Below are 26,388 nucleotides of genomic sequence, written 5' to 3'. Positions count from 1 at the left end.
TGATGTTAAACAAGTTTTCAAAAACGTACCTCTACGCTGGGTTATACCTACACACTTTTTCATTGGTAGTTCTCAATTCTAACCTCTTTAGAACTCTATGATTTATCTTAATAGCCTGTAATCCATGACACAGAATTGTTTTTCACCTCATCTACTGCCTAACGTAGAGAGCTATTATCTGTGTGTACTTGGCAGAAAAAGAGTTTAGTATCTGAAAAGCTTTAAAGAAGAAATACTTTTACTACTGAATTTCAAATCACACACACAAAATAGGTGAGAAATTCTTTTATCATATTTAGAATCAAAATATCCCTTAAAATATTTACATTTTACAGTAAAAAGGATAGCAAAACACAAGATCATGTACAAGCTTAGTATTCAAGTTTCCAAAGAGCCAAAAATGAAAAGGAAAAAAATGGCCTACCACAAAGTTGTAGTATATGGTAATAAATGCCTTCAATGAGTGCAGATTAAAGCAATAAATGTATTCCTTGGGCGTCTGATTCTTAGTCAAAAACTGCTCAACTAAATGATTAATATAATCTGATTATGAAGTTGCTTGGCTTTCTGTTGCTCCTCTACAGTTTCTTTAAAAACAGTGCAATTTAAAACAAACTTACAGAGCACACATTACTCTCAAATTAGTCATTATATAAAGGACATTCACTAGAGGCAGTAAATATATTCCATAGTTAACCATATTTACCAAGTAAGGAATAAAACTAAAATTTCTAAGCCTTTATTGCATATTAATAAAACAAATCTTTGAATATACAGCAATGTAAAACTTTTAAAAATATTAAATTCCTAGAACTAGGGACAGTTGGTATGAAGAAAGGATGATGGGCACCGGCACAGAGAGCACTCTGCACCAACACACAGATTTCATTGTTCTGCAAACCACCAGTATTAAAAATTTAAAAGATGGCACAATCCTAGCAGGCAATCATAAAGTTTTTAAGATACAACATTTCAGTTATTTAAATGTAATCTTGAAGCAGCCTGCAAATTTTACCTTTTGCTTTTAGCTCTGTCAGTGTGGTCCCTATCTTTATGGTACCTATCTCTGTCCTTTTCTCCTTCTCTATGTTTATTTTTCTCTCGTTCTTTGTCCTTTTCATGGTCTTCACTTTTAGGTTTATCTGGTTTCTTGTCTACATTCCTACTATCCCGGCTTGCTTTTCCATCTGCTCCTCGATCACCATGTGATAACCGTGCCCTCTCTTTATCTTTGTGCCCTTCCTCCCTGCTTTTTCTGTCTCTGTCCTTGTCTTGGGTTCTGTCTCTGCGTCTATGCCTTTCAGAGTCTTGCTCCCATTCTTTTTCATGTCGCTCTCTTTTCAAATGGTGTGAATCACTATAAAATCTCTGTCGATCTCCTTTACCCCTATTAAATGGCCTATCCAGTTGCTGTTGATCTGGCCTACCCCAAGGGTCACTATGGCGCCTTTCTGGTCTTCTAATGTCTTTAACCTGGTAAAAATTTTGTGGACCTATATACCTTGATGTTTGTGAAAGGGGACCCATCATACGTTGTGGCTGGCCTGTCAGATGAACAACAGGTGGCCAGGGAACCATGGGATTTTGAGCAAAGCCAAACCCTGGAGGGGGAAGTAAAGGGGGTGGTAAATGTGGTGGAAATCCAAACATGCTTTGTGGGGGAAAATTAGGAGGCCCTGGAAATGGAAATCCAGGGGGGCTAGACTTGAGATGCTGAAGGTTGGGCTGCTGTGGCCTCATGGGTGAAAAGTTTGCACTTGTTCTGGGGCTGGTGCTTCTGGAAGTAAAGTTGATGCTTTTAGAAGGAAATTCTGATTGACAAGTGTTTCCAACTTCAAAATGAGATGATGCTGCTGTTGATCCTCTTCGAAATGGGTGCACGGTTTCAATATTTTGCATTAAAATATCTTCCTGTAAGGGCTTTGCTTGTTCTGTTGGAGAAGTGTGTGTGTTTTCTACTGGCGGTGAGTTTTGTGCAACCCCTGAATTATCACCCTGCTGAACACAAGAGTTTTTCTCCACAGAAGACAACTTTTCCTCTACATTGCTTTGTTCTGTTAAGTGCTCCTTGTGTGACAGACCAGGCAGGGTGTGTTTCTCTCCATTCCGGCAATTATCTCCATCTTTGCTTTCTGAAGCAGTTACGTGCTGACTTCGCCCTGCTGCTTGTCTAGGATCCCGTTTCAGGTTGATAAACTGTGGGGATCTTGTTGTATTAGCAACAGGGTTTTCACTGCAGCTGACATTACTGTCTATGTTTCCTTTTCCTACATTAGACCTGCCTGGAGAACTAGTATTTGAAGTCCGATTATCTTGCAAATTATTCTCTTGATCTTGCAGCAGCTGTCTTTTTAATGTTCTCTCTTTATTCTCCACAGTTTCTTCTTGTTTTGACTGAATTGATAAATTTGTTAAGAATGCTTCTGTAGAAACATCTGGTGGCTTACCTCTGAGGCTAAGACTTGTCACAGGTCCAGGAGAAATGGAAGAAGACCCCATTACTGATGTTTCTTCTCCTACTAATACTGAATTACCTGTAGATTCTGAAAGATCATCTGCTTTAACCTTTACCTCCTTGGCATCACCATCAGTTGCTTCCACTTTATCTATTTTCTCTGCTTTGGGGTCAGCCTGCTCACTTATAAACGGAATTTCTTTGAGTGTGTTCTGTTCTATCACTGATTGAGTCTGTTCATATACCTGACCAGTAGTGCCCAAAAGGCTCTGAAGTATATCGTCCACAGGAAGAGGTTTATTTGCTAATTCCAGAGTAGAAGGCTGATTTTCCCAGCCAATCAATACCCCAGGAAGGAATCTTAGAGGTTTTGGTGGCTCCTGTTTGGTGACTTCCACTAAAGGTTCAATTACTGTCGGAAGGTCTTCCTGAAGAGTTTGCTGAGGCTTATTTCTCTGCTTATGCAATACAGTTGTAAAAGAATTAAAAAAGTCATTTTCTTCCTCTGGTGTTTCTTCTGTGGAAACATCTATTTTACTTTTTTTATCAGGTGGCAAAGCCACTGGTACACTTTCAGAAGTCTCAGCCGTATGACTAGTACTAGCAGTGGCACTATGTTGCCGCTTCAGTTTCTGACGGATAATTAAGCCCAACAATAGATTAGGTCGATGCAGTTCAAGCCCTGTGTGAAATAGAAAACACCAATTAATAGTCACTTTCAGAGCACCTGGGTGGCTCACTCGGTTAAGCCTTCGGCTCATGTCATGATCCCAGGGTCCTGGGATTGAGCTCCATGCTGGGCTCCCTCCTAGGCTGGGAGACTGCCTCTCCCTCTCCCTGCCACACCCCTTCCCTGTCCACCCTGCTTTTGTGTGCGTGCACATCATGTTAACTAAATGTTTAAAAAAATTAAAAAAAAAAAATTTTTAAAAGTCATTTTCAACCATTAATAATAGTATATTTTAGCATCGAGCTTATTACAGCCTATTGCATAAGGCTTGCCCCTGTCAAGTCAGCTCTAGAGGGCTGGAACCTGAGAAAGAAAGCAGAGTCCATTTTGTTGCTCTGGTCTCACCTCCCACTTTATTTTATTCATACTCTATTACTAAAATGTGTACCTACCAGGTCCATCAAAAGGCACAAGAGGGTGTGGAATTTTATCTGCAGCACCCAAAGGGATAAGGTACATATCTTTAACCTGCTTCATGTTGTTCGCAGCTACTCCATAGCGCTTTCTGCTACTGAAGTATGCAAACAGCAAAGTATAAGAAATTTGATCTTCTTCAGTTACAGGTGTGAAGCGAACCACACAAATTTCCTATTCAAGAAAATAATAAATCATTACTGAAAACAATAACCTGAAGAACAGCAAATATCATTTCCCAATTAGTAATAGTCTAGTAAACTGTATAATGATGATTACCAAATAACACGATTTTACCAACTTAAATGCAGATAAAAAGAGTAAAGAGAAGCAACTCTTGGGAAAAGATCTTTGTTGATCCACTGATAAATTTGTTTCATCTGAAGGTGTCCCATAAGACACTGAGTCCCAAGGTAATTAATTTGCTCAAGGTGACACAATTTTCAGTGATAGAAAACATATTTAAACCCAAGTCTTTCAGTATCTACACTATCTCCTCATTTATGTTTTTATATTTATATGTTACAACCTTCACAAAGGGCTGCCCGTGTTTTCAACATACTGAAAATTAATATCACTTACCACCACCATCCTGCCATGTACACAAAAACACTCAAATCCACTGAGAATCCCACTTACAAGGACTGGATTTAGAAATAAAAAAGGCTGGGTGACAGAACTCAAATACGCAAAGGCCATAAATTTTGTTGACTCATTTGGCTTACCTGGGAACTTATCTGTGTGCCTCTAGGTTCTAGGTTTTGTTTCATGAAGGTTTTGTTCATGAAGGAGAGAACCAGAAGTGCTACAAAGCCTAAACTGATTCAAGTTCCTAAAGGAAACGTGCAAATGAGCTAAACTACAGCTCTGTCTCTTATAAAAGGTCATCTAAACTGTCCTCTTTTAGAGGTACCAACTATTATAGTGTTTCAATCAGTTCAGGAAGGAGGCGTACTATAAAATGCTAGGCAGAAATATATGGGTAGATCAAGAGCGATTCCCAAAACAGCCAAGGGTAACACCTTGCGAATGCTTTCCCATGACTTTTACTATCATGAGAAAGTAATGGCAAATAAATATTATAACACTTTAATAGTGCTTCAAAGTTTATTTGTATTCTAACACTGTATCAAATTAAATTCTAAAATCAGTTATTGAAAAATATATACTCTTTTTAGCTTGAGATCATCCATTTTGAATTATTTCTAATCTTACTAAACATATTTAATCTTAAGAAAAAGATAAAAATTAATGTTCCCTTATTTAATTTTTTGAATGTCTGTAATATACTAGTAACTATCATCCATGGAGGGAAAAAGAATTTCTTCTAACATAAATTTTTCTGTGTACCACTATTCTACAAGTTCAAGAAATGATTAAAAAATAGAAAAGAAAAAAAATATTGTGATAGAGGCTACTAATTATCACCAACTATCTATTCTCTTTGTTTCCTCCTATCACGAAAAGATGACTTTTAGCTGGGCAGCTAAAAGACACAACATGTCCAGAGATTACATTTCCCAGCCTAATAGACACAACATGTCCAGAGATTACATTTTCCAGCCTCCTAAACAGCTTACGTAAAGTTACGTTACTAAAAAGTTCTTGCCCATGGAATTTAGAGGAAGTGAAATGGTAACAAGAATTTCCAGGTCTTGCTTTTAAAACAACTAGACAGGCATTCTTCATTCTTCCACTTGAGGTTGATTAAGTCAGCTCTGACCATGTTTGACCAATAAGGGTAACACTCTTGGAAACAGCCAAGCAATAAGAGACTGGTCTGCAAATGATCCTATAGAACCAGAGCCTGGAACTACTCTGAACCACTGACCTATTAAAAAATAAACTTCTGGGACACCTGAGTGGCTCAGTGGGTTAAGCCTCTGCCTTCAGCTCAGGTCATGATCTCAGGGTCCTGGGACTGAGCCCTGCATCGGGCTCTCTGCTCAGAAGGAAGCCTGCTTCCTCCCCCTGGCCCCCGCCTCACTGTCTGTCTCTCTGCCTACTTGTGATCTCTCTCTCTCTCTCTCTGTGTCAAATAAATAAAATCTTTAAATAAATAAATAAATAATAAATAATTCTTTGAGCCACTATACTTTTAGGGTCTCTTTTTGCAGCAACTTAGTCTATACCCTAAGTAAACAAATGTCTATAATCAAAGCAAGGATTAATTCGAGGAGGAATCTCAATACTTAATTCTAAAACCTTTCCTCCAGAACACTGACAAAGATATCACTAAGAAAGCATACCAGAAAGGAAGAAAAACCCACAAAAGGAATGCTGGACTGTTTTGAGCCTTAGCAAATGGGTTTAGTTCAGTTATGTTAGGTGTAATATGTAGATTTAGAATTTGTATTGGCTCCTCTCCCCAGGGTACCCTGCATAAAGAACTCTCAGTGATTTACTTTTCAAATATTCTCTCATGCTAGTATAACTTAAGACATTTTCCTTACCTTGGTTCCTGATGCTTTAATTTTTTCAACATAATCCCAAACTGTCTGAGGTGATATCCTGCCACCTACTTGAATACTATCTGGTAGATCCTACAGTAAAAAAATGAAGTTAAGCAACATATACAGAATATAAGAGTCATCATTCATTTAAATTTAGCTCTAAGACTAATTTGAAATGGTAATAAAAAACAATAAAAAAATTTGTATCACAGAACATAAAGTACAGGGGTAGCAATCAGGCTTTACCTCAAATGTCAATTCCAAATAACTAAAGTGGGTACCCAAGATACCACCGAGATTGAATCTGAGGTCATGTCAGTTCTCAGCAGGAAAGACAGGTACCATAATGGGGTAGTGGCAAGCATATGACAAACTGACAATCCAGAAAGAATACAACAGATATCAGAATATTAGAGATATTATTTTTCTTCTCAAACCTCCTCCTATCCTGCCCCCTCTTCTTGGTGAAATGGGCAAGGACATCATTTAATCATTAACAGCTGGATTTCAGAAGTTATTAAATTTAATTATAGAGCATATTTTTACACAGTAGAGAATAACACTGTAATAATGCAAATTTATTTTTTAAATGGTAGAATCTTTCTGAAAATAGAGGACTATACATAAAAATCAACTATGTAACTGAAAATATTTAAAACTAATCAGTAAATTTCTATTTTTCTAAGAAGCTGAGAAAATTCATAAAAAAGCACAATTAATTGATAATAAATTCAATTACATTTATTTAAGTTATTAATTGCTTTAAATATTTCTTTGGGATTTTAGTCCTAAACTAAAAATAAGCAGAAAGCAGAGGTAGAATTCGGGAAAGCAACCACATAGAAACTGGCTCAGAAAGGTGAACAGTTTTGTTTAAAATCAGATTCCATTGTTTAGGACTTCTTTTTCTTCTTTTTAAAAGGATTTTATTTATTTATTTGACAAAGAGAAACACAGCGAGAGAAGGAACACAAGCAGGAGGAGTGAGAGAGGGAGAAGCAGGTTGCCCCCTAAGAGGGAGCTCCATACAGGGCTTGATCCCTGGACCTGATCATGACCTGAGCTGAAGGCAGATGCCTCACAACTGAGCCACCCACTTGCCCAAAGACAACATTTCTAAATAGATTTGTTCAAAAAGAAGAACATGGGTCCATTTAATTTTCCTCTTATAAAAATCAATTGTTTCTAAAATACTACTTGCCAAGCAAACTATACATAAAAGTAATAAATTAGGTTGTTTAATAAAACATAATGCTAAACAAATAAGCCGGTCAGCATTAGCTAAGCCACATTACATGTAAACTAATTTCAGCCTAGGAGCACCTGGGTGGTTCAATTCCTTGTTTGGCTCAAGTCATGATCTCAGTGTCCTGGGATGGAGTCTGTGCTCAAGGGGAGTCTGCTTCTCCCTCTCCCTCTGTTACTCTTCCTGCTTATGCTTTCTCTCGCTAATAAATATTTATATATTAATTAATTTTTAAATTTAAAAATGTACTTTCTCTAATAAATAATAATTTATTAAATAAGTATTAAAAAATAAAAAATTTTAAGGGTGCCTGGGTAGCTCAGTGGGTTAAGCCGCTGCCTTTGGCTCAGGTCATGATCTCAGGGTCCTGGGATCGAGGCCCACATTAGGCTCTCTGCTCAGCGGGGAGCCTGCTTCCTCCTCTCTCTCTGCCTGCCTCTCTGCCTGCTTGTGATCTCTGTCTGTCAAATAAATAAAATCTTTAAAATAAATAAATAAATAATAAAAAAATTAAAAATTTTTAAAAAACTAATTTCAGCCAAATACAAAGAAAAGTAAAGTTTATGTCAGTCTTAAAAAACAAAAACAGGTATAATACAATTTAGGCTTTTGGAAAAAAGATTTTTTTTTTGTTTAAATTTTTGCTTTCATGGTCAGCAGACTGAGAATGAATGGGAAAAGTTAATGTTAGATATGAACATAAAGAAAATATAACCTCAGCAAAAATATAGTACACATGACTTATTTTCCTTCTGCATAAACACAGAAAAATACTTTCTTCAAAATAGTTTAAAAATGTTGTATTTTTCTAATTTACCATAATATAATAGTCCAACTGTTTATTTTCCATAAATATTATGTTACAGTTCCTTCCTATTCCTTCAGGTATAAACCCAGGGTACTTGCATGATCTAGTCATTGGTCTCATGAGACTGTCAACTTGCTATAATGTTTCAACTATAACCTGTATATCATTCACAGAAAGAGACAGTAAGAACTATAGTCATGCAGTTAGGGAAACATAAGCAACAGGAGAATAAGAACTATCCACAAGAAAAAAATCTTCCTGACAGGCTAACACTCAAGACCATATTAGGTAGGTCAATATTTTATCAAATCTATGTTTAAAGAAAAACTCAAGTAATCCAAGTAGACATCTAGCTCATTAGTTTTTAATTCTTTTACAAAGGAAAGCACATTTTAGAGTACAGGGCATGTGAGTTTAAAACTTTCATAGTTATCCACAGTTCATAAACTCTATCTAAGAACTCACAGTTCCATTAATTGAACGGTTTAAGAATCACTGTCATCTATTAACAATATTTTTCTTATGAATGAAAATAAATTTATCATTTAGTATCTTTATTATTTGTAGTAATATTTTCTCTCCTACTGCTTTTAGAAACACATACATCAGTCCGAGCAGAAAAGTTCACAGTACCTCTGTCAAATACTCGGGGGAACCAGACACTGGGTAGGCTTTGGTAACAAATTTTGCCACAGAAGGCATGTTGATAAAACCTTTCCAGATGAAGTTCAATCGAGCCAGGAAGGTAGACTCAACTTCAACAGTTCCAGGCATCTCTGGACTAAAACATGACATTAAAAAATTTCAGCCTTAAAGATCTGCTCATGAATAAATCCATTTTCTACTAAGTCATCAATTATTTCTATTTTAGCATGTCAAGAAAGCCAAAATATGTAAGACTATTTGATTAAAGAGTTTAGATTTTCACTTTTTATGAAAAATTACATTCATATTTACCTTACATGGTTGCATTTTCAAAATCATCCTTCACGGGTTGGCTTAGATGAAGGTACAGAGAAGTACAAGCAACTTTTCTTAAATTGCTATCTCCTGCCTCTTGGGACCAACATTAATTAAACAGAATTTAATGTCAAGTCCCCACATACAGACTCAAATCTCTAAATTAATTTTAGGTCTTATTCTTTTATCTCAATTAGTTTACTGTTTAAGAAGGTGTACTTACTATCTCAAAAGAAATATTCCTAAGAAATAAATTACCTTTTTATTTTTGAAGACATCCAAGTATAATCTGGCAAAGATCTATAATGATGATTATAGAAATTATGGCTAAGAGAAAATTACCGTGGAGCGGGAGAGAATGTTGACTTGGGAGACTCTTGTTTCTCTTCTTCAAAGAATTCAGAAGCCAAAATATTCGAGGTTGAAGACAATGCATCTGCTATACTTTCTGCTTCATTATCTGAATGTTTACGAGATACTCCAACAACAACTTTAACTTTTTTTGGAGAAAGATCATCTACAGGTGGTGCCATTCGACCTAACACAAGATGAAACAAAAATAAACCAAATTTGTAAATTGAAATTTCTATAACATCATCCATTTTGCTTCTAACGTTACTGTTTTTCTGACTGAATTGTTGCATAACCTTAGATTTCCTGGGTAATTTTTAACTATCATCTTTCAAACTGCATTGTAGTACACCTCTCTAATTGATGTGAAAATTAAGAAAAGATGATGTTAAATAACTTAAATAAGCTGAAATGGAAACTTTATAACTAAAACCTAAAGTCAGTTTCGTGATTCCCTAGTAATTTTTAACTAAACTATACCAAATCCCAAGTCTTGAGAAGTAAGAACTGAATAAAACCACTCTGTATCCTACTTTGTGTTACATATAGCAGAAACTCATGACATACATGCATACTGCAGTGCTTACTAAACATGTTACTAAACATGAAAAATATTAGTAATGTTTAAAAATGACATTGGTTTTAGGCTATAGCATTAAGAAGGAAAAGAAATCACTCAAACTTGCTGAAAATAGGTTAGGTCTAATAGTGTTTAACAAGTATTTTTGTGTGCTACTATTAAATTTACTGAAATATTACCACAGAAATGATTAAAATTAATAGAAATAACTAAGAATATTTTTAAAGACATAACTAAATGGGTGTACTTAAAAATACTACTACACCACGGATGATTTTCTTTAAGAATAACGAAGTCTAAAAATATTCTGCCCTTTAAGTCTTTACCACTGTACAGATTATAAAATTTGTTAACACAATTTTGAGAAAGTAGGATTACTTTTATTACAGAAAAATTACTTAATTTGTGATACATTTCATCTAGCCTCTGATCCAATAATGGAGGACAGCAAATAGATTAACCTAAGAATTTTTCATGCTACCGAATAAAGTATGTATCATTCCTTAGCATACAACAGTAAAAATAAATAAATAAAAATTGAGAGCCACATCTCCAGAGTTTACAAAACTCTTGATACTCTAATTTTTAACAATAAACTGAATATAATTTAAATTTTTTATTACATCCCCATTTTTTATGCCCTAAATGTAGTCAACCTCCAAAACCTACTGATAATACCTAATGTGAGTATCTCAAAAGCCTCCACTTACTTCTATCTCCAATGATCACTCTAATAAAAACTATCTTCATCTCTCACTTGGACTAGCACAAAGGGTTCCTATGAAGTTTCTCTCCTTCCTCTCCTGGCTTCTCTCACTGTAATTCTTCTCAAAGTCAGAGATATCTTCATAAAATACCAATCTGATCACCTCATTCCCTTACTGTAAAACCCCTTAGTCACTGTCCACTGCTCTTAGATAAAAGACCAAAATCTTCAATGCAGCTACAAAAGATTTTCAGCATTTCTGATCATGATCTGGTAAAGTTGTATTTTATCTCATGATCCATTACTTAAAATACACACACTCACGTGTATCTCTGTGGGTTTGTGTGTGCATATGTGTGTATATGTATTTTTATGATAAAAGTAAATGGAACTAAAGTCTCATAAAATGGTACTCATCTTTCTTTTTTCTTTTTTTTTTTTTTTAATTTTTTATTTTTTATAAACATATATTTTTTATAAACATATATTTTTATCCCCAGGTACTCATCTTTCTAAGTGCAGTTCACTGTGGTACTTTCTATTTTGTTTTTGAAATGCTAGGTAACTACTTACTAAATTGATTTCACTACTACGAAGAAGTCACAACTGAACTCTGAAAGGCAAAAAGGTACTACAAACAAGATGTGATCTCCAAATCTCTCTTCAAACAACTCATATCCCTCTCTTCTCTTCTCGAATTCACCTCAAAGCTCATGCCATTCCCAGTATTCAGAATGATGTTCCCCTGTCTTTTCAACCTTCATGACTCAGCTTAAATGTAGATTCCTCGGCCCAGTCTCCCCAATGCCCCAGTCTAGACTGGATCTTGTTAGCTAAATACATTTGTAAATACTTCTGTAACCCAAATCATCACCTGCCTGTCTTTCTCACTAGGCTACAGTTTCTCTTAAAGCCTGGATAAGATCTGACTTTTTCACCACTATATTCCCTGCACCAAAGTGCTCAGCAAGAACTCAATATTTATTGAATGAATGACCAAATAGAAGAATACTAGAGAAAAGGTATTTTGGGATTTGTTCCATTTTTTTATAGATGATAATAAGACATGAATGCTATTTTATTCCTTCACTTAATAAATGACAGTACCATCATGAATGCCCAACATTTCTGATGCCTACTCTAATGCTTAAATTTTAGTCTTTTGCCCCAAGGTTGTTAAGATCAAATCTTACATAGTACAATTAATTCTAGATCATAAAGTATACCACAGTATCAATCTATACCTCAACTCTGAAGACCAGTCACTCAAAAACCGTGCTACTCCTCAATGAGAGTGAGCAGATACTTCATCCCCAATTAACAGAAAACAAAAGCCTACTTAAATTACAAATACAAGTATCTCTCTTCCAAAACAAAAGCAACATTTCAGAATGAAAAATTTCCAATTACCTATGCAAATTTTACAGTTAAGATCAAAAAGATGTTGTCTGTGCTGACTAGTGGTATCTTTGGACATAGAATCAATCTCTTCTTTTTGTTTTTCAGCTCCTTCTGCCTTTTCCAAGGACTTGTTAGCTGTAGGTTCCTTTAAAAAAAAAAAAAAAAAGGTAAAATGTTTCAGCAAATTTGGCCCTAATTATTAAAATCAACTTCTATTTCATACTGATTTTTTCTAAAATGAAAACTGTTCTATTCATATGTTTTCCAATATATTTTTTAAAAGATTTTATTTACTTATTTATTTAAAGCAAGCAAGCAAACAGGGGGAAAGTGAGGGAGAGGAGAAGAGAGAATCTCAAGCAGACTCTACACTGAGCACAGAGCCTGATGCAACACTCAATTTCACAACCCTGAGACCACCTGAGCAAATCAGAGTTAGCTGCTTAACCAATGCAACACCCATGTGCCCCCCCATCACTGTTATCTTTAAAAAATAAATGCTAGGTATTAATTATTACTTAAAGTAAAGCAAAACCTCAGACATTCCTCATTCTTTAAGGCCTCTAACAAGATTCTGTATTATTTCCTCACTGATATTTGAAAATCAGAAAAGCTGTACCAAGCTCTCACACCAGTCTACCTAAGAAGCACTTACTTAGGCCTACTAAAGAATTCACCAAGCCACAGAGACCCCAGGAATCTACATTTTAACAAATGTTTAACAGGTGCTTGTGATGCACGTAGTCTGCACACTACATCCAGAGAAAGAGTATTGTTAAACACTCTCAAAAAACCATGGGACCAATAAAATAAACTTTGAAACATATACATTTTTTTAAAAAAATTCTTCTTTCACCTTTAAGAACATTTTCGACAAATCAACCTTTCCTTAATCTTCATGTTTTGAGCACTGCAGAACATGGCATTTTTATTATTTTTACCTGAATCTCCATGGCTGCTTCCTGTTCTTTCATTGGGGCATCACTCTCAATTTCAATTTCACCTTTATGAGTTATTTTTGTGATCGGTCGTCTTTCCACTTCTCTCTGCTCTTTCTCAATCATTTCTATGGTCTAAATGAAATATTTTAAAGAAACACTTCACAACTAAAATATACATATTTCCAAATGTACAGCTTTAAACAATAAGAGCTTATCTAAAAATGAAAACATCACAGATAATTTTTAAATTTTTTTTTAAAAGAGTTTATTTATTTATTTGACAGACAGATCACAAGTAGGCAGAGAGGCAGGCAGAGAGAGAGAGGAGGAAGCAGGCTCCCTGCTCCCTCTCCCAGAGAGCCTGATGCGGGACTCGATCCCAGGACCCTGAGATCATGACCCGAGCCGAAAGGAAGAGGCTTTAACCCACTGAGCCACCCAGGCGCCCCGATTTTTAATTTTTAGATGGTCTCTCAAACAACAAACACATACTGAGTACTTACAAATGCCAGAGACTATTTTAAGTGCTGGGGTTATAAGTCTTGAGAAGTTCTATGTAAATTAATCAGAGGCAACTGAAGTGCAGTGTAATTTGCAAAGGGTTGAAACATGGTATTTATGGCTTTCTGATTTAGTTTTTTTACCAGCTGCCACCAGGGAAATGAGAATTATCTTCTTCAGATTCCTAACTTGATGTTCTTAACATCCCCCTCAAATAATGGAAGTTTATTCAAACACCAGAAATTATCAGGTAGACCCTCTCAGTTGTCTCTTAAGCATTACTTTGTGACAATGATAACTTAATTGAACAAATTTGACAAAAAAAAAAAAAATATTAAGCAAGTGTAGCAAGAACTAGTGAAAAGTAGTGAGGAGTGCAATGGGTTAAGAAATGTAAGGATGGGTCTAGTCATTAAGCTTGCCTTTGTTAAGTGCAAATCATCCTTTAAAGAAAGAAATCAGATTAAGGCCTAAAGAAAGAACAAGCTGGTTTCCAAAGCAAATGGTACTTGCAGCCACAGTTCCAAAGCAGAAGAGAGAGGCATATTTGGGATACGGAGGGAAAAAAGATGAGGTGATACTATTTTCACCATAAAAGGAAAAATTACACAGGGTGAAAGCAGAAGAAATATTTCAATATCAAATCAAAGCCTTGTACTTCAAATTAGTTTTGGCAAAAGACTTACATGAAGCTTAATGTCTGAGATGCAAGTATTATGGAAAAAAGAATCAGGTAAATAATGCAGAGTTCATATGAACTATTAGTAACCAGTATCTCCTAGAACAAAAAGCTAATATTCTAAGGCTGCTATAATCAAAATAGTGGATAACGTGGTCATCTCACTGTCACAATAACCCTAAGCCACATAGTCACTTAATTTTTAAGGTATTTCAAAGTTCAGAACCCCCAAATTAAAACTCGTGGCATTGGTTACTTTCAGAATTTTTTAGTTGTAAAAATGGACTATGGTACACATACTATTTAAGTTACATAACACCTCAGTTTAGCAGGTATTGAGCTATTTAAGCCCACAACATTTCTGTAGATATGAACATTCATACATGCCAATTTGGATCAGGTTTTATCAATAAACAAGGGAAAGAAACCCTTGTTTCTCTGAGCTTTTGGCATCTGAAACTTTTGAATAATAAGGGATTACACATCTATAAAATTTTCATTCTGACTTAATCTACTGCTAAAAATTACCAATATTCATAACACCTTCAAATGCTATTTTTGAAAAGTACAGATGTGATTAAGATGTGCCTATTTTCCCATCTTTCTGATGTACAAGACAAAACAAAATACAAGTTTATTATGTAATCTGATAACTGGAAAAAAATGAGAAAAAAGCAGCAGAGATAAAGAAAAACAAGATTTAATTTAAGAACTCAGTTAATGGGGATATGTAATTTATGGAATAAGAAGTTTGTATTACTGTGCATTCTGTGTTAAATTACCTCTGTGTTTATTTCCCCTATGGCTGAAAAATATAGGTTCTGATATAGTCAAACCCATAGTCATAGATAATCTTACATGTCTGTTTTCTCTCCGCCTCCATGCAGCTAACTCTTTAGAAGCCAACTCTTCCGGACTCATTCTTATAAGATGATCAGGGGTTACTTCTCCTTTCAGTACTTTTTTAAATAAAATCTGGATATATTTAAAGATGAGAAGAGGGAGAAAAAGATTTTTAAAATAAAGAAGACATATTGTATAAAAACTTGTAATAAATAAAGATGTAATTTCAAAACTTGATTTACAAATGTTTAATGATTTATACATTATCTACCACAGAGAAATTTAATGACAGCCTTGTATTCTAGGAACTTATCATCTAAGGCAGCAAAATTTATCTTTCATATGAAAATCAACACATAGTGGAGAAGTGTGTATAGTAGAACCATTACCTCTATCCAAAAATTCTATTGAGACAGTTACCCACTCCCCGCTTCCCCCAAAATCAACATCTCAGAATATTCCCAGTATTCTCAAGGAAACACACTGTCACAATAGCCAACCTAGAATATAGCAATGTACTGCATAAAAAAACTTTACTGAATGTGCTGTTGTTCATATTTTTAAGATTTCATATCTTAGATCTTTTCATATCTTTGATTTCTAACCGGCTTAGAGAGGACTTCAGAGCAAAGAACCCACTGTACGAAAGAAACCTAAAGGAAATAAACGTTTACTTCCTGAAAAAAAAAAGCTTCCAGACTATATAATTCAAGAAGTATCTGACCCTCTGGACAATAATGACAGACTGTATAACCTAGATTTTTCTTAAGTAGCTGTTAGTATCACATTCTATCTATTGCAAATATCGTTACACAAATTGACAAACTGTTATCAATTATGTGAAAATCTTATAAAACTTAAGCAAATATACAAGGAGTTTGTATTTACACATACACAGCTTTTAAATATCCTCTGAGACCCAAACAAGAAATGCAGGAAACAATTAACAGTTCAAGTAATGTTCGCTTCCCTGCTAAAGGATATTTAGAATTAAAGTCATATTTAAATTAACAAAATATTTTAAAATAATATTCTTTTTTACCTAAATGTAACTTATTTTCTTAAGGAGTGTTACTCCATTTTTGGATTTAAATCAGAAGTATCAATACAATGTTTATTATGAATTTTGGTTTAACAGCAATTTTAAAGAATACATATGAATGAATTTTTTTTTAAAGATTTTATTTATTTATTTGACAGAGATCACAAGTAGGCAGAGAAGCAGGCAGAGAGAGAGAGGGAAGTAGGATCCCCGCTGAGCGGACAGCCTGACATGGGTCTCGATCCCAGGACGCTGGGATCATGAACTAAGCGGAAGGCAGAGGCTTTAACCCACTGAGCCACCCAGGCACCCCCATATGAATGAATTTTTAATAAATTGGATTAAATAAGGGACAAAAAGAAAAGTCCCATAAATCAGGTTAAGACAGACTTAGTATTTTACATTTTAATATGCTCATTATATAACACTAGCCACCACTATGCAGAATTCATAATCTCAGTTCTGTAGTGAAAGACTATTAAAATGTCCATCTCAATTGAAGAAATAAATTATAGATCTACTGTATTATAATCTTAAATTCCAATGTATTCAGGAAAGCTGGAAGCATAAATATCTATAGACATGAACAAAATATACTTACATTGTTTTTAGGATCTTTCAGATTGAACATCAAACTTCTGTATTTATTCTTATATTTAGCATCTGTGTCCCGAAAAAAAGAGAAAAGCTCTTTTTCAATTTTTGTGGCAACTTTTGCTGCTTTTTCCTCTGGCACCTTCAAATTTGAGTCTGTAAGTCTTAAAATTAGAATAATTCAATTATTCTTCAAATACATGAAGCATATATTATTCAATCTTCTATATAATAATGTGTGTTACCTTTTCATAAGAATGTCTTTGAGAGAATGTCTGACACTTTGTCTGATCTGATCTGCAGAAGGCTTGGAAGTAGAAGTAGCAGGAGGATGCATATTAGGCATTCCCTTTTCAATTTTCTTCTTTTTTATTTCTTGCTTCTCATGAGCCCCTAATTTAAACAATAATCAAAACTCATTGTTTTTAAAAAGATATCTTCCTTTTTAATGCATAATATAAGTTTACAAACAAAACTGACTGATTAAAAATCACTATTTAGAAATAAGATCAGAACCCATATTCCATACTGAAGTAAGTATTTGACTTTTAAATTCTAATCTGTGTATGGTGACAGATGTTAACTAGACTTACTGTGATCATTTTCCAATATATACAAACATCCAATTGTTGTTATACACCTGAAACTAACAATGTTATATACCAATTATACCTCAATTTAAAAAAGAGAAATTCTAATTTAAATGAATTTTAATGACAAATTAAGTGACTAAAAAATGGCCTAAAGCTATGAAATACAAATGCACTTTTCCCATTTTATTTTTTTCCCATTTTTAAAAAGTTTTATTTATTGAAGTAATCTCTACCCCCCACCTGGGGCTCCGACTTCACAATCCCAATATCAAGAATCTAGTGTTCTTCTGACTGGGCCAGCCAGGCACTACTCCCCCAACTCACCCCGCACTGACCCATCAATTCTTAAATCTATCATTTTTATAATTCATGTCCTCATTTTCCCACATAAGCAACTCTGATCAGACAGTACAACATTATTACCATATCCTTGCATACTAAACACTTTTATCCTCTCTCCTTTAAAACACCTGCATTTGCAAAACCACAAACCCAATAAAAGCCAACTTTATCCTTCACCCAAATAGCCTACAAACAGCTGAAAGCAACTGGAGAAAAATAAACACTGATGCTAACAGATCTCACTTTAAATTTATAATCACAAATCTGAGGTAGATAACAATCTGCTGTCCTAATCTTACTAAGTTTTCTTAGTAAATCTGCTCTTCCAGTCTCAAAACATCTATTTTACAATTTTTCTCCTTTCTTGTCAAACCAACAATACCTCCTTCCCCAACTTCAACCTCATTTGATTTTTTCACTTCATTATTTCACTAAGAAAACAAGAAAATGACAGCTATCACATCTTCCCATCACCAAATCTAGCCTACCTGCATCTATCTGCCCTCCTACCATATACAATCATCTTCCCTACTGTTAAAATGGGTAAGCTGTCCTTGTTTATGAGCAACCCTTCTATGTAAATCCCATCCCCTCTTGTTTTTTCATGGATTTTGAAGCCCTCAACTACATCACCAAATTCTCTCTATTGGATCATTCCCATAGTCTTCCAAACACGCTATATCTCCCTTAAAAAATTCTGTACCTCACATATCCCTTTAACTACCACACCACTTTGGTTCCCTTTAAAAGCAAAATTCTTTAAAACAGTAATCAGTATCTCTGATTCCTCACTTTCCATTCCTCCATAAACCACTAGAACTGGCTTTCATCCCCAGTGCTCCACCAAAACCATTCTAGTCAAGGTCACCAATGATTTCCATTTCACTAAATCACATACGATCTATGCTCCTTAATAGATGTCCAGACAACACTGAACACAACTGACCATTCCCTCCTTCTTGAAACTTCATCATGGTCCCTTAGTTCTCTTACCTCACAGACCAGCTTTTAGTCTCTTTTGTGGAAGCTCTTGTCTTCTCAACTTCCAAATGCTGACATGACCCCCAAGTACTGTGCTTCTCCTTCTTCATTATCAAACTCTTTAATAGATGTTTCTAAGTACGTGATTTTAAATAACTATGCACTGATAAATCTCTTGTTTATATACAACCCCTTGAAGTCTTCTCTAAGCTCTACACTTATGTCAAACATCCTTACCTGGGTATCTTAAAGGCAACTCAAAGTTAAAATACCCACACATAATTTTTCAATTTTCCTCCCCTAATCTGTTTTTCTCAATAAATGGCACCAACATTTAGTTAATCCTCTGCTAAGACTCTACCTACCTACCTACCCACCTACTTATAACTAATCCAACAGCAAGTTCTGCCAATTCTACTATAAAATTTATCAGAATCTGACCATTTTTCATTCCTCTACTGTATCTCTGTTCCAAGCTAGCATCCTTTTTTCCCTAGGATACTCTTATAGACTCCTAACTACCCTCATTTTGTCCTATTCTCCTACAATCCAATTTTCACAGAAAAACAGGAGTAAACCCATCATGCCCTTGGTATAAAATCCTCTGAAGTTTTCCCATTACATTCAGAATAAAATATAAACTCTATCAGGACCTCAAAGTTCCTACATAATTTTCTCTGAACTCATCTTGACCCTTATTCTATCCCATGTATTACCCTAACCATTCCACTGTGGCTCTTGTGCTCCTCAAATACCAAGCTTGTTTCTACCTTGAAACCTTTAGACTACACGCTACCCAGTCCTCCAAAAAAAAGTTCCTATCACTTTAAATTATACCTCACAAGTTACCCCCTCCATTCTATCTAAAACAAACTCTCACCACTCTCCTCAACTGTGACTCTTAACTCCACTTACTTTTCTTCACGGTGCCTAAACGCTGTAAAAAATGGCACACCATTTTATTAGTCTACTTAATGTCTGTCTTCTACTAGTGTTTGAGTGCCATGAAGATGGGATCTTATTAAGTTCATTAGCCCTTCCCAGAATTTAGAGCAATAATTATTAATTTCAAGAAAGATCACCTGAACTATTTTTATTGCCATCAAGTTATTAAAATGGTTAAATTTCCCTAAAATATACTAATTGACAGTGTATGAAATATAACTTTATTAGTACATAGGATTTTTATGAATCTTACTACCTGGTTTGGAACCTTTTTCTCCTGTGCAAATAACAGTTGTAGTCTCTTTTGGTATTTTTTCACTTTTTTCTTCTGAGGATCTCCGAGGTAAAACTGGTTGTCCCATCTTTCGAAGAGGAGCTAGCTGCCATTTTTTTATTTCACTATCTCTACAGTCTGATGAGTTTTTGCCTTCACCAGATTCCTTGGAAAAAATATTATTTAATTCATTAGAATGAAAACTACTAAAGCAAGGCTCAAGAGTATGTGGATGAAAAAGATTAAACCTAATTAGTATTATAATCTAGCAAGATAGCAAACATTATATTCTTTAGCCCAATAAATATTTAAGTTTTTTAAAAAAGATGTACAAAAATAACTCTCAATTAATAACAAAAAGGAGATTCATGCTCTCATTCAAAATCCATTTGTTAAGCACCTATTTTGCAGAACACATAACAGCCTATAAAGGAGAACTAAAAAACCTGGATACCATTTTCCCATTAATAACATTAGAAAAAAAAAATAGATAAAAGATAGTAAGAGTTGTCTTAGCTGGCTACAGACATGGAAAAAAAGAGGGAGAGATTATGGAGAAACAGGTATCTATGTTTTTCACTATTTTCTAAAACAAATGAAATCATACCCACCTCTAAGTTTATCAATTAAATTCTCACTGTATCAACTGGCAGTTTTAACTTCTATAAAGTAGAACAATCTATCAGGATACCTGCTACTCTCATCCTAATTATAACCAACGAAGAACTTGTGAACTAGAATTCTAAGACCCTTTAAAATAATTAATCACTTCATGCTAATGTTTGAAAGACAGGGAGAAGTTTATCCATAGGTGGTAGAGAAGTAGGAGACCTTAGTTTCATCTGGTCCCAGGAATTCAGCTAGACAACTATCAAGTCATTCCGAACACTTGCAAACTCAACTTGAGGTCTAAGAAAAGAATTAGATGCAACTCTACAAATAGAAAAGCAACCACTTTCTGCAAGGTAGGTGTGGAGAAGTGAATCTGAGGTGATACATAGGAAGATGAACCACAGCAGAAGGGAGCCTCCGTCATCCAGCACCAGAAGTGATATAGCAGTGGAGCACAAAATCAGAACTTTCAGCAGGCTGCTCCAGTGAGGGACATTCCTGCCTGAAATGCACCTGGTGGCTAAGTAGGTTGGAATCCTAGGTGGGATACTATGGTCCCAGGATCCCTGGGGTCACAGCAAGACTGGGGGTGCCTGAGTGTGGCAGAGTTCCCCAGCATCAGTGTGGGGAAACTGGCTGCACTCAGCGAGCCCAAGAGTGGGCTCTCAGCACAGGGTTGCCATATACCCTGAACTGTGGTCCATCACATCCTTGCTGAGCAGGGGCCCAGCAAGCAGCAGAACCACCCCAAGACCTCCTCCTTCCCTCCCCCTGGAAGCTGGGGAGGGGGGCACAAGTGCATATCACAGGAGTCTGCAGGTTTTGAAGAATCAAAATGGGGTCACATGCCATGAGAAAGAATCACTGGTCACAGTCTGGGTGATTGCAGGGTACAGCCAGAGACCAGGGAGACAGGAATGATTGACTGCTTTTCTCTAGGGTGCACTAAGGAGTGCCCCCCCACCCCGACCCCCAACCCCAAGCTCTAAGCTCTAGGGCTGGAAACTGGGAGGCCGCCATCTTCATTCTCATCCTCTAAAGCAGGGCAGAAAACCATAAGGAAACAAAAGTCACAGAGAGTAATCCAGAGCCACTTACTTAGCCTGGCCCCTGGCAAGGGTGGTACAATTCTGCACAGAGCATAAATACCTGAGAATCAGCCCAACAGGCCCTTCCCCCAGAAGATCATCAAGAACATCCAGCTAATACCAAATTTACTGACCATAGAGAAATGCAAAAGTTGAGTACTAGGTAAAATAATATACAGAATTCATGGTTTTCCCCCCACAATTCTTTAGTCTTTTAATTATGTTTTTCTCTTTCCTCTCTCAATCAATTATTTCATCAACTTTTAAAAACCTTTTTTAATTTTCATTTTTACACTTACATTGCATCCTTTCATTGTATTTATTTTGTATATATGGAAGTTTTTCTTTCTTTACAATTTCAGGATGCAGTTTCTTCTAACAAACACGAGAATACACCCAGAATCTAGTGTACGGCTCTGTTCTCTTCACCTGTCTGATCATTTTCTCTCCTTTTTTTCTTCTTTTTGTTAAACTCTTTTTAAATTTTCATCTTCAGTAACGTTGTAGCTTTTCATTGTATTTAATTTTATTTTTCTATAGATAAATACATTTTTCTTTCCTTACAACTCTGGGATGTAGTTTCTTCTAACAAAGAGACAAAAATACACTCAGGATATAGTGTACTGCTCTGTTCTGTTCACCTGCTTGTTTATATTCCTTCTTTTTTCTCTTTTGTCTTTTTTTTTTTTTTTTTTTTTTTTTTTTTTATTTTTTTTTATTTTTTTTTATTTTTTATTTTTTATAAACATATATTTTTTATATACATATATTTTTATCCCCAGGTCTGTGAATCACCAGGTTTACACACTTCACAGCACTCACCAAATCACATACCCTCCCCAATGTCCATAATCCCACCCCCTTCTCCCCAACCCCCTCCCCCCGGCAACCCTCAGTTTGTTTTGTGAGATTAAGAGTCACTTATGGTTTGTCTCCCTCCCAATCCCATCTTGTTTCATTTATTCTTCTACCCACTTAAGCCTCCATGTTGCATCACCACTTCCTCATATCAGGGAGATCATATGATAGTTGTCTTTCTCTGCTTGACTTATTTCGCTAAGCATGATACGCTCTAGTTCCATCCATGTTGTTGCAAATGGCAAGATTTCATTTCTTTTGATGGCTGCATAGTATTCCATTGTGTATATATACCACATCTTCTTGATCCATTCATCTGTTGATGGACATCTAGGTTCTTTCCATAGTTTGGCTATTGTGGACATTGCTGCTATAAACATTCGGGTGCATGTGTCCCTTTGGATCACTACATTTGTATCTTTAGGGTAAATACCCAATAGTGCAATTGCTGGGTCATAGGGCAGTTCTATTTTCAACATTTTGAGGAACCTCCATGCTGTTTTCCAGAGTGGCTGCACCAGCTTGCATTCCCACCAACAGTGTAGGAGGGTTCCCCTTTCTCCGCATCCTCGCCAGCATCTGTCATTTCCTGACTTGTTGATTTTAGCCATTCTGACTGGTGTGAGGTGATATCTCATTGTGGTTTTGATTTGTATTTCCCTGATGCCAAGTGATATGGAGCACTTTTTCATGTGTCTGTTGGCCATCTGGATGTCTTCTTTGCAGAAATGTCTGTTCATGTCTTCTGCCCATTTCTTGATTGGATTATTTGTTCTTTGGGTGTTGAGTTTGCTAAGTTCTTTATAGATTCTGGACACTAGTCCTTTATCTGATATGTCGTTTGCAAATATCTTCTCCCATTCTGTCAGTTGTCTTTTGATTTTGTTAACTGTTTCCTTTGCTGTGCAAAAGCTTTTGATCTTGATGAAATCCCAGTAGTTCATTTTTTCCCTTGCTTCCCTTGCCTTTTGCGTTGTTCCTAGGAAGATGTTGCTGCGGCAGAGGTCGAAGAGGTTGCTGCCCGTGTTCTCCTCAAGGATTTTGATGGATTCCTTTCGTACATTGAGGTCCTTCATCCATTTTGAGTCTATTTTTGTGTGTGGTGTAAGGAAATGGTCCAATTTCATTTTTCTGCATGTGGCTGTCCAATTTTCCCAGCACCATTTATTGAAAAGGCTGTCTTTTTTCCATTGGACATTCTTTCCTGCTTTGTCGAAGATTAGTTGACCATAGAGTTGAGGGTCTATTTCTGGGCTCTCTATTCTGTTCCATTGATCTATGTGTCTGTTTTTGTGCCAGTACCATGCTGTCTTGATGATGACAGCTTTGTAATAGAGCTTGAAGTCCGGAATTGTGATGCCACCAACGTTGGCTTTCTTTTTCAATATCCCTTTGGCTATTCGAGGTCTTTTCTGGTTCCATATAAATTTTAGAATTATTTGTTCCATTTCTTTGAAAAAGATGGATGGTACTTTGATAGGAATTGCATTAAATGTGTAGATTGCTTTAGGTAGCATAGACATTTTCACAATATTTATTCTTCCAATCCAGGAGCATGGAACATTTTTCCATTTCTTTGTGTCTTCCTCAATTTCTTTCATGAGTACTTTATAGTTTTCTGAGTATAGATTCTGTGTCTCTTTGGTTAGGTTTATTCCTAGGTATCTTATGGTTTTGGATGCAATTGTAAATGGGATTGACTCCTTAATATCTCTTTCTTCTGTCTTGCTGTTGGTGTAGAGAAATGCAACTGATTTCTGTGCATTGATTTTATATCCTGACACTTTACTGAATTCCTGTATAAGTTCTAGCAGTTTTGGAGTGGAGTCTTTTGGGTTTTCCACATATAGTATCATATCATCTGCGAAGAGTGATAATTTGACTTCTTCTTTGCCGATTTGGATGCCTTTAATTTCCTTTTGTTGTCTGATTGCTGAGGCTAGGACCTCTAGTACGATGTTGAATAGCAGTGGTGATAATGGACATCCCTGCCGTGTTCCTGACCTTAGCGGAAAAGCTTTCAGTTTTTCTCCATTGAGAATGATATTTGCGGTGGGTTTTTCATAGATGGCTTTGATGATATTGAGGTATGTGCCCTCTATCCCTACACTTTGAAGAGTTTTGATCAGGAAGGGATGTTGTACTTTGTCAAATGCTTTTTCAGCATCTATTGAGAGTATCATATGGTTCTTGTTCTTACTTTTATTGATGTGTTGTATCACATTGACTGATTTGCGGATGTTGAACCAACCTTGCAGCCCTGGAATAAATCCCACTTGGTCGTGGTGAATAATCTTTTTAATGTACTGTTGAATCCGATTGGCTAGTATTTTGTTGAGTATTTTCGCATCTGTGTTCATCAAGGATATCGGTCTATAGCTCTCTTTTTTGGTGGGATCCTTGTCTGGTTTTGGGATCAAGGTGATGCTGGCCTCATAAAATGAGTTTGGAAGTTTTCCTTCCATTTCTATTTTTTGGAACAGTTTCAGGAGAATAGGAATTAGTTCTTCTTTAAATGTTTGGTAGAATTCCCCCGGGAAGCCGTCTGGCCCTGGGCTTTTGTTTGTTTGGAGATTTTTAATGACTGTTTCAATCTCCTTACTGGTTATGGGTCTGTTCAGGCTTTCTATTTCTTCATGGTTCAGTTGTGGTAGTTTATATGTTTCTAGGAATGCATCCATTTCTTCCAGATTGTCAAATTTATTGCCGTAGAGTTGCTCATAGTATGTTCTTATAATAGTTTGTATTTCCTTGGTGTTAGTTGTGATCTCTCCTCTTTCATTCATGATTTTATTTATTTGGGTCCTTTCTCTTTTCTTTTTGATAAGTCGGGCCAGGGGTTTATCAATTTTATTAATTCTTTCAAAGAACCAGCTCCTAGTTTCGTTGATTTGTTCTATTGTTTTTTTGGTTTCTATTTCATTGATTTCTGCTCTGATCTTTATGATTTCTCTTCTCCTGCTGGGCTTAGGGTTTCTTTCTTGTTCCTTCTCCAGCTCCTTTAGGTGTAGGGTTAGGTTGTGTACCTGAGACCTTTCTTGTTTCTTGAGAAAGGCTTGTACCGCTATATATTTTCCTCTCAGGACTGCCTTTGTTGTGTCCCACAGATTTTGAACCGTTGTATTTTCATTATCATTTGTTTCCATGATTTTTTTCAATTCTTCTTTAATTTCCCGGTTGACCCATTCATTCTTTAGAAGGATACTGTTTAGTCTCCATGTATTTGGGTTCTTTCCAAACTTCCTTTTGTGGTTGAGTTCTAGCTTTAGAGCATTGTGGTCTGAAAATATGCAGGGAATGATCCCAATCTTTTGATACCGGTTGAGTCCTGATTTAGGACCGAGGATGTGATCTATTCTGGAGAATGTACCATGTGCACTAGAGAAGAATGTGTATTCTGTTGCTTTGGGATGAAATATTCTGAATATATCTGTGATGTCCATCTGGTCCAGTGTGTCATTTAAGGCCTTTATTTCCTTGCTGATCTTTTGCTTGGATGACCTGTCCATTTCAGTGAGGGGAATATTAAAGTCCCCTACTATTATTGTATTGTTGTTTATGTGTTTCTTTGATTTTGTTATTAATTGGTTTATATAGTTGGCTGCTCCCACGTTGGGGGCATAGATATTTAAAATTGTTAAATCTTCTTGTTGGACAGACCCTTTGAGTATGATATAGTGTCCTTCCTCATCTCTTATTACAGTCTTTGGCTTAAAATCTAATTGATCTGATATAAGGATTGCCACTCCTGCTTTCTTCTGATGTCCATTAGCATGGTAAATTCTTTTCCACCCCCTCACTTTAAATCTGGAGGTGTCTTCGGGCTTAAAATGTGTTTCTTGGAGGCAACATATAGATGGGTTTTGTTTTTTTATCCATTCTGATACCCTGTGTCTTTTGACAGGGGCATTTAGCCCATTCACATTCAGGGTAACTATTGAGAGATATGAATTTAGTGCCATTGTATTGCCTGTAAGGTGACTGTTACTGT

At 35.8% G+C, this 26,388-nt stretch overlaps 1 protein-coding gene across 7 annotated transcripts in view; it reads right to left on the bottom strand.

Moving 5' to 3' along the window:
• Window positions 1–270: 270 nt before the first annotated feature.
• PHF3 (PHD finger protein 3) overlaps window positions 271–26,388 on the bottom strand; it is a 93,253-nt gene continuing 67,135 nt past the window's right edge. For all 7 annotated transcript variants that reach the window (XM_059178355.1, XM_059178354.1, XM_059178358.1 and 4 more), the window contains 11 exons: window positions 19,822–20,005; window positions 16,950–17,097; window positions 16,712–16,868; window positions 15,084–15,200; window positions 13,046–13,177; window positions 12,114–12,249; window positions 9,409–9,604; window positions 8,740–8,887; window positions 6,053–6,142; window positions 3,578–3,773; window positions 271–3,137 (listed from right to left, as the gene is read on the bottom strand). In XM_059178355.1, the coding sequence (XP_059034338.1) occupies window positions 1,012–3,137; window positions 3,578–3,773; window positions 6,053–6,142; window positions 8,740–8,887; window positions 9,409–9,604; window positions 12,114–12,249; window positions 13,046–13,177; window positions 15,084–15,200; window positions 16,712–16,868; window positions 16,950–17,097; window positions 19,822–20,005 (3,630 nt within the window). In that variant the 3' untranslated portion in view covers window positions 271–1,011. The remainder of the gene's footprint in view (window positions 3,138–3,577; window positions 3,774–6,052; window positions 6,143–8,739; window positions 8,888–9,408; window positions 9,605–12,113; window positions 12,250–13,045; window positions 13,178–15,083; window positions 15,201–16,711; window positions 16,869–16,949; window positions 17,098–19,821; window positions 20,006–26,388) is intronic.

Source organism: Mustela lutreola, chromosome 6 (assembly GCF_030435805.1).
Source record: "Mustela lutreola isolate mMusLut2 chromosome 6, mMusLut2.pri, whole genome shotgun sequence".
Taxonomy (NCBI): Eukaryota; Metazoa; Chordata; class Mammalia; order Carnivora; family Mustelidae; genus Mustela; species Mustela lutreola.
Note: the sequence above shows the minus strand (reverse complement) of the source record. Positions and strands in the feature narration are given on the sequence as shown.